At 38.4% G+C, this 12,051-nt stretch overlaps 1 protein-coding gene across 1 annotated transcript in view; it reads right to left on the reverse strand.

The window, feature by feature from the left end:
- The window catches only part of CDH2 (cadherin 2), a 118,755-nt gene that overhangs the window by 99,561 nt on the left and 7,143 nt on the right, over nt 1-12,051 (reverse strand). Inside the window, exon 2 of the mRNA XM_027452186.3 lies at nt 7,945-8,056. Within this exon, the coding sequence (XP_027307987.1) occupies nt 7,945-8,056 (112 nt within the window). The remainder of the gene's footprint in view (nt 1-7,944; nt 8,057-12,051) is intronic.

A 12,051-nucleotide genomic window follows, 5' to 3' on the forward strand; every position in this document is an offset into this window, starting at 1 on the left:
ATGAGAGCAGTTCAAACTGTATCTGGATTTGTTGATTGACATTAAAGCCAGAAACAGAGTAGTATTTGATTTAAAATAGTCATCAAGTGTTTAAGTACTACTGGAATTTTTCTTTATTTAGTACGTTAATATGTTCTGTAAAATAAGGGCATTTCCCTATAACATCAGTTCAATGGGATGCTCTGGTAACTTTGTCTTCTGGATTGTTAGAAAGATGACAAGTCAACAATAGATCTTAAGTGATCATTTGAATGCATAATTATACATACCACGTGTCCTACATTATGCTGACACAGGCGGCTTCACCCAAGGTTTTACTCCTTGTGTTAGACATACTGATTTCTATATATATAATTCTTAATGGTGCTGTTGCTGGGTGATGATAAACTTGTCTCCCGTTGCTGAATAAATCTGCTACCCTTCCGGGCACCTTTGTTTGCTCGGGAGAGCCTCTCACAGAGCTCTGTAACCACCATTCCCCTCAGCCTCCCCTGGAGCACGGGTCAGCCTTGGAGAAGGCTCCAACTACAGTGACTCCAGGAGAAATAACAGCCCCTTGGGAACCAAGGCCAGATGGCATAGTTTAAAGCAAGAGCTAAGGCTATGCTAAGTGGCGTTAGAAACAGTATGAAACTAGAGCCAGCTTCAGAGGCAGAAACATACATCTACTTTGCCATCCCCCGTTGAGCCATGCCCAGAGCTTACTGAGGCAGCTGACTCGGCTCTCCTAATTTGTATTTCTGCACGGAGAAGGGACATTGCATTTGAGATCCTCATAAGTAACCAGCTGAATATAGGAAAAGGGAATAAATACTAATTAATTCAGTGCATTCCAAGTAAATGCACCATAAACAGAAATGAGTATCAGAGCTGGACTAATTAACCAAGACAGTAATTTACACATCCCAGCGCACTGCAACAATTCAGGTTCCATATAATTTCTCCATCAGTATACTTTTCTCTTTATCAAGATTTATTTGCAAGAACCTACAGTAGAAACAGAAATAGAATTCTTTTTGTAGGGAATAATGGTGAGTCCAGTTCCTTCTCTGGGAAAAAATGGACAGAATAGTTCATTTAGTTTTCTTGTTTTTCTATTATTATTATTATTAACACAAAGAACACACCTTTAATATATGTATTACCAACCTAATTGAAATATTCCATAAGAAGAAAGCATTTTGATTAGTATGTTTGCAGGTTTCTTTCAGAATGGCTTCTTCTCTAGAACGCAAATGATAAATTCTCTAATACTGGATATACAAATTGATCCAGATGCTATATTCCATAACAGCTTTAGGGCCCACTGAGGGATAATGGAATTTCATTTCTGAAATTAGATGTTTGTCATCTGTGCACATCCAATACATTGTTGAATTCCATTACTTACATTTATTGTTTATATACATAACGTTTAGCATACAAACTTGCAATGAGAAAATACCAACGTTGATCAGTAGCTCAATCCTGAAGAGTAAAATTGGATATCACATACAGATTGCATACAGAATTTTACAGAAGTAACAGAAAGAAAAAAAGTAGTCACCATTCAAGTAGATATTTTATCACTGTACAGTAAGGTGAGTGTATGTTTTGTGTATACTCCACAATGTATCCTATATTTAACTAAGAATTGGAGAAAAGGGAGTAGGAAAACCCTCTCTTGCTTCAGCAAAAGCAAGATCTGTTTTTCAGGGAACAAGTACCCAAGAATAAGTTAAGAGCTTGGTGGATAAACAGACAACAAAAATCATAAAACAGGCACTGTGCTGGTGTAGTAAAAGCAAATAGAGGAAGCTCTACCAATCCAGGATAGTAAGCTCAACACTGACACAAGAGAATTTAAGACACTATGGGGAACAAAAAAAGGACAAACAGAAGAGCTGTTTGAGAAAAGAAGAGAAAAAGGATTTAAAAGGCATGAGAGTGAGAACTGGAATACAACTCTAACATAAAATAGAACAATAGGAAAAGCAACACCGAATAGCGGCACTGAAATTTGCTCTGCCTCACAAGTGAAAGGCCAAAAACAAACCTACTAAATGTTAAGCAGGACTGCTGAGAAAAACAAATATATCCCCAACATAAGCTTCTTAAAAAAAAATTCACAGTTCCACTAGGGCCTGGAAGTGTAACTTGAAGGGTGTTTTTTTGTTTGTTGAGTGGAGTTTTCTTTGTGACATGGGGCAACGGGATGGGTACGGGTAGGTTGTGCAAAAAGAGAATTTCAAAAAGAAAAAAAAAATAGACATTTGGGAAAAATTGAACAATTTCTTTCAGTTTGCCAGCAATTCACAGAGAGACCCCATCCATCTGAGATTCTTTGGCTGTCTGCCTAGAAGGAACATGTCAACTTGTCTTTTTGCTTAAGGCAAGTAGACTTCAAACAAAGCAGTTACCATTTTATTTTTTTATTATTCGTTGAAAAAAGTAACAAAAAAACAACCCACAAACATTTTTTTTTGTGGTGAAATAATAATTTCGCTCTTGGAAAGTATGATTCTGCTAAAAACACTTTCCCTAGATGTATGGTTAATGTGCACTGGAATATCAAAGAAGCCAGCGTAAACTAGCATAGCAAGAATACAATTGTATTAAAGTTGTTTTTTTAAAGCAAGGAATAAAATGTCAGCCCTAAAAGAAGCACTGTTGCTTTGTTTTAAACATGATGACTTTTGGAAGTAATTATGTTCTTCATTGAAGATGGACTGAATCAGAGCACACAGGTTCTACCCACACAGGTGCATGGGGATGCACCTGCAGATGGCACCACAGGTGACAGTACACAGGGAGACACCAAATGCTGAGGGGAACCAAAGATGCTGACCAACACTGCACAAAATATGCTAACAAGGGGGAAATTCCTCTCCCAAGCCTCACATTCCCAACAACAGGTTTCAGGATCGTTTTAGAGTAAGTGTTATTTTCAGTTGTAAGCTATAGAGTCAGTCATTGGGAACGTCAAAATCAAATTCTGTCACCAAATATCAAAGCATCAAAACAAACATTATTTACTTTGAGGTTCACTGCTAGAAGAGAAAAAGCAGCAAGGATACCACGGCTCTGTTAAATCTACAAGATCTTTCAGCAAAGACCCACGGAAGAGGAGTGTGAGTTTTACCCCAGGTCAGCTGGCCAACCCCATTCAATTCATGGTTTCATGAACACTTGGGACCAGCCTCTGAAAGGACAAAAGGTGTAAGGTCTCTTGACTCCTTTCAGCTTACATCACTCATAGAATTGAGGTGTTACCCATAATCACTGCTCATCTCAGTGACCAATGACAAGATATTTTTTCCTCTACTACTATGCAACTTGAGAGAACTTAGAAATAATTTGTAGCTACACAGTGCTCAAACAATACATCTAAGGATCCTGCCTACACAGCAGATTTGGTTAGCAGAGAACTAAAATCATTAATTTAGTAGCAGGGCAAATATTAATATAAATTATGTGAAAGAAAAAAAATAATGAAATAGATTATTGGACTAAAAATCTGGAAGCTTAAGATATGATTCTGCAATTCCATTCATGCAACCTCGCTAGGTAGATGATTTTAGTAGAAATGCATTGTTTTTATCTTGGAATTTACAGGATGTAGAACAAAGATTTGATAAACAGGCTCAATATGCATATCAAACAGCCTTACTTTTATTTTTTTAACTGCATGAACTACAGAACTGTGATAAAACCATCTGAAGCAAGGACATTTATTATATTAAATGGAACTCCCTCTTTGACTTAACCTCTTCTTCTCCAAATACTGAATCCTCCAAGCATTAATTATATTATATTTAAAGAAATAGTGTGTCTGTAATTTGGGTTAGGTATCTACTTCTAAGAGGTGAAGCCTGGCAAGTTACTTGCATAGGATTTTTTTATTTAATATTGGACTTTTAATCTTATAATACTTAAAGCATATCAAAGTCTAGAAGAAGTAGGGGCCCAAAAAGCTCCACAGCTTTATGAGGAAGACAGACTTTTTAGATGTGTTTCTTTTAATTTTGTTTCAGAGACTATTCCTTTTTCCCCCCCACCTCCCTTGAAGGTGTTGGTTCTGAGCTCACCTTGGTGAAGTCACCATAATTCCTCTGGAGTGACCAATGCCAGGTGAAACAACATGTAGAACTTGATAAATTCAGAACTAAACCTACTGTACTTCCTCACATGTGTTTACTTACTCGAGCACGTTGTACGTTGACTTGCCACAAATTTCAATGAGAAATAGGAAATAATAGATGAGATAGGGCATTTTCTTGTCTTATAAGAAGTACAAGGCAAAGCTTAAGACAGCAGCTTTGAAGAGTCTCTAAGGCTGGAAGAGGGGAAAATGGAAGCACCAGACACCAGTGACACACTGCCAGAAGAACAGGACATATACCATACTGTAGGATATTTCCTACACAGCTCAGTTATCACTTGCTGAAGGAGATGATTCCAGCTTCCTTTGCCTAGTCTTCCAACTAGCTGTACCTTGTCCATTCAACAGGTTCCCAGTTCTTCCTTAAACCAAGGGCAGCTATCTTCTTTTCCCTCTTTCCTTCCCTCTACCCAGTTAGTAAGCGTTACCCTCCCACATCATCCCTTTTCTAATTTCTATTATTCTGAATATATTCCTCCACCAATTTTCCACATTCAATGACAACTGAATGCATGGATATCAGCTGAACATATGCACTCATGCATAGAAGGACAAACTAGCAGAGGATGACATATCCTAGCCATATGCATAAATGGAGAAAGTCATTATCAGTTAAAAAGATGTATTTTTAACGTAATAGGAACAGGAGTCTGACCCTTCGTAGGAGTACAAAACCATTTGAATATAGGAATAGAAAAAGAACCCCATCCAGAAAATGTAGACTATCACATCTTGTGCGATAAAATGCTGCCCCATACTCTCATATGGAAATGTTTCCTATAATAATACTTAAAAAAACAGATACCCCAGATTACTGTAATAACTCAAAGTCACGGATCGACAAGTCATATGATGATTCTAATCTTATTTACATTTTGGTGAAAGAGATGGAAATTGAAGGCCTTAGAGAAGGCTTGTCCCCCAGTGGTCAAGATAAAAGCATATAAACATGAGAGATATTAAGCATCTTGTCATTTTCTTGGTCAATATTTTAAGAAATAACATGTCAAGAAAACATCAAGTCAGACTGAGATTATTCTGCAGCTGGCTGAGATCATAAAGCTTATACGCTTGTTGTATCAATGCACAAATTCAAAGGAAATTAAAGCTTTCATTTCTAAAACATATAGGAAACCTATAGTTATACATGTGTCACTTCTGAATTTATACTAGTATAAGCATGCAGTTAGATATACATGAGGCCACTGAGATCAGAATCAGGCCCATGGTTATACTTAAGAAGCAAATGTCATGCAACTATACATAACTTCTAGCGTCATCTGAATCTAGTTTAATAACCAGAAAATAGGCTTTTGACAACAATAGTATTTCAAAATGACAGTGTAATTAAATTTAAGTCAAAGCTATGCAATGATGGACCGTATGTTTATGTGTAACCAGCAAATTATATGCTTTTAAGCATGTCAGAATTTTCAAAAGAATAAACCACTGCAGTAATTCAACTGAGGAAATGGTAGCAGGAAACAAACTCCCCCAGGTCATTTCAAAATCGGTTGATACGATGTGATATACACTGTATGCTCTGCAAGGTTTTTCTTATTCCTACTTCCCTAAAATGCTATGCATTTTAATATCATTCAAGGACAAATCAACGGTATGCCTCACTCACATCAAAATTTTAAAAAGCAACAGGAGGGACTGTGTGACTGTGATGAGTAATGAAAAAGGAAGTCAGTTTTCCATCGGTATGTTACTAGTTCAAAAACAGCTAAGGCTGGTCAGTCATTATCATTGGATTCGTATGAGTAATGCTAAGAAGGAATTAGCTGGCAGTTCACTGCAGTTCCCAGCTAGTAGAAAAAAAATGAAAGAAACTGCAGAAAGGGTCAATTCCATGAACACTAAAGACAGCTTTCATGTGACAAGGTAGATCTCAATACTGTGTCATCTCCATTTGATGATTAATCAACAGCATAACTTATCAGTAACAAACAGTGGTTTCAAGACAGCACCTTTGGAAAGCAGGTGCCTTTTGAGCTACCTGTTGCTGCTTCTGCCCCTTGCTCCAGGTTTGTGTATCATCTACCAAAGGAGTTCTCAGTGCCAATGGCTACTGCAGAGCCTTATATTAACTCCTGCTTGGAACAGTGAGGTAAATTCTTTCTTTTTCATTATTTTCTCAATTGGCAGAACGTGTAACTTAATGCATGAATTTCTAAGCTGTTCTTCAAAAAAGCAAAAGTCTATGGTGGTAAAATACAATTTCTTGGAACTGAAAAGAAAAAACTTTAATAACTTAAATTTAGATAGACTAAAGCTAATCAATTAATCCTGCATTCAAGTTTCCACTACTCAAAAGCACAACACAGGTCTGTAAAAATATAATTGAGGAGAAAAAATATAATTAAAAATATAATTAAGGAGAAATACTGATACATGCAGCATGTAAAATCAAGACTATAGCTTTGTTTGCTTCTTTTGTAGACTCATTAGAATTTTTTCATTTAAGTGTCTTGATCTGTGTAACCATATTTATTTGCGAGAGAAAAATTAAATTAGTCCTTAAGATGTGTTTGAAACTGTCTAAAACTGATGTTCTTAGTTCCACAATTTCAGAATTAGATGGAAGAAAGCTACAACATTGATGCTAGCATTTTATAAAACAGTTAAATTAACACGTTTTTAAAAACGTTATTCTTCCATAAAATTTTATGCTGAAACTTAGCTGCTTGGGAAGTCTAAGAAAAGTTCAGAGCACATGCCTCTATGTTACACAGATGACTACTCTACCCCTGAAGGAAAGAGACATAAAAAGGGCAGTGAACCCAATTCTCCACCTGGACGACTCCTGGGCACATGGACAGACCTACTGACTTCAGTGCATCCCGCACAGAGGCGAGGGCTTGCACTGGTGGAGCCTGCTGCTAGCTGGGGACTTGGCTAGCCTTGTTCTGGGCACGGTGCCATTCAGACACAGATACGTGCCAGGGTGAAGCAGCAGCGCTCTGTCCAAGAGATAGCACTGGCATTACCACTGCGCCTCTTGGCAGGGCTCCTCACCGAGCCCCGAGAGCAGTGGTCACTGAGCAGGGCTCACAGACAACCACGCTCGGTGTTGCTCCCCATCCCGTGTCTTGCTTTCCAAAGGTGCCTCTCCTCAGGTCACCAGGAAGAAGCAATCAACGTATGCTGTTGTCTTTATTAAAGTATCCGCTCCGGTGCTGTTGCCTGTGGTTGTTTCCCCCATCTTAGGCAGGTACATAAGGAACATAATCACTTAATTCTCTACATGTGGTCAGAGACTTGCCGCCTCCTGTCCAACAAATACATATGGAGAGGCAGGGCTGTGGCCATTACCCTCCTGTGGGAACTCCAGTCTCATTAAGACTGCTGCCCAGGACAGTTCCCTAGTAAAGGAACCATCCCCACATTAATTTGAGAACTAAGGCTGGGCATAACTGCAGTGCTTCTCTGGGAACTGTAAAGCAGAAGAGAAACTTTCTTCACCTTTTTGTCACTCATACATGGGTTCTAATTATAGGTTGATGACATATGAGTTCAGCATTTGTAATAGAAAGTATCAGTGGCAACGCTATTCTGAGAAAGATTAGTGCACTATCACGGGGAGGCTTGCAATACAGTATTTACAGTCAATATAGGTGCATGTGCTACCATTAATGCCAACAGATTTTCTAAGTCCTATGATAATAATCAAAAAATAAACACAGAAGAGCAGATGTTCCTTCCTGAAAGCGTTTGCATCCTAAGAATGAAAACGCTCCAGACTGATTTATGGTGAATATTCTAGGAAATAAAAGCCAAAACATCTTTTCTAACAGTACCGTTAAGTAGAGGCTGTCCTCCATGTACGCTCCTCGACACGACGGCACTGTGAACATCTTCAGGAAATCCCGTCTTGCACAACATGTCTTCACAAGCTGCTTTTATTGGTGCCTGAAATGCAAAATAAAATTTATGTAATATTGCAACCCTCATTCACCAGAGAAACATTCCAGTTGGCACATACTCCGTTTTGCTGCTATCTTGTACAAACAGCATCTTTGTTTCTAAACGACTGCAATTAGAAGTCCAAGGGCAAAGGGTTAATCTCTCTGATAACTGGAATGGAAGGAACAAGTCCCACTTGTCTGGTAAGATCTAAATAATACACAATCTTGATTCTTCTGACAACTGAACATTTCAACTAAATCAGCCATTGAGACCAAAGTGGAAACGTAGGGGGAACAAAAACATTCCTTCCTCTGGAAATAAATGTTACACAAAACCAAACAGCAACTTTTTCCACCGCCAGATAGATTTGACAGGAAAGACCAGCTACTGATTTAAAATGCTTTATTTAGAGTACTTGCATGTGAGGTTGCACCAGTACCAGTATCTTAAGATAGAGTGCTACATTTGCAGTAACTTAACAGAACTTACATTTATGTTAGTATTTAAACAGATACCGTAGGAAGTCAAACGTTTAAAACGCAATCCCCATCAATCCCCATCTATTTCAAAGGAATGTTAAGTTAGAAAGAGAGCAGCTCATTATTAAATTTGCACAACAAGGCTAAAGACAAGCCATTGAAACTGTTTGTTCTCTCACTTGTAAGAAAGTTTCCCTTCAACTCACATTTTCAAAAGTTTCATCAGTGACTTTTTATTAAGACCTATAATACAACAGCATGTGGAAACTTTTTTTTGTTCTCTGGAGTTCCACATTTAAAACATCATTCTGATTGCTAAGTTAGTTTCAGGACATTTTGCTACTAAGTGAAAAAAAAGATAAATCCAGTTTTCTGTGGCAAAAGTTTAAGATCTCTTTTCAGTGGATTGTTTTTGTCTCATTTTAGTGCTGCACAAAACAACAGCCAAGCTTCCATGTGCCTAAATGACCAAATACAGCAAAACCCCTTCAGACCACACAAGGCCCCACACCAGCCTATGCCAATCTCTATCACAGACATCCTAAAACCCCTTGCAAAACCTGATGAACTCCCCCATGCTAAATAAAAGCCTATCCATGTGCATGCCCAGATGTAGTACATGGTCTTTGACAACACGAGCGACTGTGCTGCGATTTTATACCTAAATCTGATCAAGACTTTTAATTAGATTTTCCTTTTTACTTTCCCAGATGGGTTTCCATCAATCGATCTGCTCAGGGCCATGTAAGCATGCTTGCATACACTTAGCAAAGCAAGCCCAACAGGAAACAGGGAGTGGAGGAAAAAAAGAAAAAAAAAAAAAAAAGAGAGAAAGAGGAGATGATGGTGCTACACCCATTTACCACCTTCCTGAGCACTCATTCAGGGTATTAGACACTGAAATCCTAAGCTCAAGGATCGTGCACTTCCCACGCAGTGGAGGAAGAGCGCTCATCACCTCTTGCAGTGGTTGTGCCACCTGTTTGGAAGGCAAGATTCACTGGGCCTGGAGGTCGAGCACTGCAATTTTACATTACTGCTGCGCTCTTGGCTCCAGACATGCTTGGTAAGAGGGCTGCAGCCCACGATCTGCAGTCTGCCTACGGGTTTATCAGCACTTTTAACTGGAATTTTTCAAGCACGCAGCTATCTGCGACTGCTCTGTGTCTTAGCACAATCAAAATTTTTGAGATTAGCTTCCACGCGTTTAACTGCGTGCTGTCTATAAACCAAATCCCTTTTTGACAGAGGCACGCTTATCCAGACCATTACGTGGCAAACCCAAGAAGGCAGTATGCTGTGGTACACAGCAGGACAGCCAACTGGTGGCACTCCAGGAGTGGAAGCTTTCTTCATCAGAAGCTGTCAACAAGGCTGTCTTCCAGGGAAGAGGAATCCAGCAGAAATGCGGCCTCTCCACTGACACGTGAGGCCAAGCTCAGCATGCCAACTCCTATTAGGATAATTTTACCACTAATACGAGGAGGGATTCATAGCACAGTCAGATGCACTTACACCTACATGATCCTAACCAAGCAGCTCAACACTTACACTAGCAATAAAAATTAACTGCCCACTTCCAAGTTAGTATGCTACCTAGGTAAGCACACAGGACAAGAACTTGTAATTAATTACCAGGTGTCCAGTTAACTTAAATTGTGACAGGGGTTTCTCTCTGACTTACACACTACACAAGTTGCTCACCTGTGTAGAGTTACGTAAGTACTTTTAAGTTTTTATACGGTTAAAGAGAAACCAAACACACAAGTACTGAAAGAAAGGAACGAGGCTTAAATGACCAGGAGACTGTGTCAGCTGCAAAGCTGGAACCTAGCCCTTTCAAACGCTGATGTTTTTAAAGATGAAAACACGGTAAATCAAAAATAATTGCGATTCCAGCTGCTAGTTTCCTCAGCTTTAGAACTCAAATCACAGGTTTTGTAAAGTTTCTATAATTTGAAAGAAAAACAGTAAGACTTGTTTAAACTACTGCATAAAAGGTGACCTCAAAGCAAATGTGATAGAGAAGAAAAAATAGCCTTTCATCATATCCTTGAAACAAAAAAGGTCCTGGGTGGGCAGCTGAGGAGATAACAGGATTTTATAACAAGTCTGCACTGATGCGCCTGGGAATCTTTCAGCCTTTCCAACAATCTGTATGTACTAAACAACTCTTATAAACTGAAACAATGCCCACTGAAACAAAGACGTGGGGACATGAATAGAGAGCCTTCTTTATTCTTTCATTTTCAGCCATCAATTTTATCCGGAGACAAAAGACTGTACTCTACTCTCCGAAAACAGTCCTTTGTAAAGATTGTTTGAGAATAAAAACACAAGGGAAGGAAGAATTCAAATTTTCAGCAATTCTTTATCGCCCTCTGTTAAGCATTTGGAATTAAGTAGAAGTTGTAGCTTCAGACAGACTGGGTCATATCAAGTTCAGCCTAAGAGTACTGTGAGACTTAAACCATTTTAACTCTAAGCAAAAGATGATGCTGAAATATTTTTATCCCCTTATCTGGGGCAAAAGGGAAAAGCTAGTGAAGATTATGGGGGCACATTACTGTAATTTACAGGATTTTGTGTGATTAGTACAATTCCCAAGACTATTTTGAACATAAGATAATATTACTTGTACGTTCATCTACACAAGGACACTACTGAAAAACTATCTTTTATGATGGAAAGTAATTACCTTAGCTTCTGCCCATATAAAACCTACTTAATGGAGCTACAAAGCTTTGAACAAGCTCAGCACTTGGAAAATTCTTCTCTCTAGTACTAATGGACTTTGCTAAAGCAAAATAGTTACCATGGAAGAACTAGTTTGCTTTCTTGATCCCCTCTAGCTTATTTAGTCACTTTTAACTGCAGAATGAGTAACAAACATTACTATCTCCAGATACTGAACACCTACTCAACCTTGGTGCAAGAACTCACAAACTCAAGTAGTGTGGTACTCAAGTACAAACTCACTACTGTAGATCTCAGATCAAATGCAAAAGGCAAACTGCAATCACAAATCAACATGACATAAATTAGAAGTCTTATGTCAAACTTACTTTTCAATCAATTAACAGAACATTCTAGTATAGTTGCTAAGCCTGCCATTTTTGTACCCTACACCTCAGTTACATTAACATAATATCCAAATACTTGGGTATCTAGAAACCTGTGGCTTAATTTCCAGGAAGTATTCCAGCTCAATTAGAAAACAAAACAGAACAAAACAAACAAACAAACTGATGACAATCTCAACTGCATAACTGTAATGGAATCATGTTTATGTGTGTTCTGAACATCATCACTAAGATTCTTCCAACAATACTGTCTTCACACTTGTGTAAAGACTGTAAATTGAAAGAAGTACAGAAAGATAGGATTGTTTCATTAGCATAGATGGTTTTGGACTACTATGTCTCTCCAATTTTCATACTTTCTAGGATGCAGACACACTTAGAATGCAGTTCTGTAAAAAAATGCTCCAACTATTTAAAAATGCAAGCTCACCACATG

This window comes from Anas platyrhynchos, chromosome 2 (genome assembly GCF_047663525.1).
Source record: "Anas platyrhynchos isolate ZD024472 breed Pekin duck chromosome 2, IASCAAS_PekinDuck_T2T, whole genome shotgun sequence".
Taxonomy (NCBI): Eukaryota; Metazoa; Chordata; class Aves; order Anseriformes; family Anatidae; genus Anas; species Anas platyrhynchos.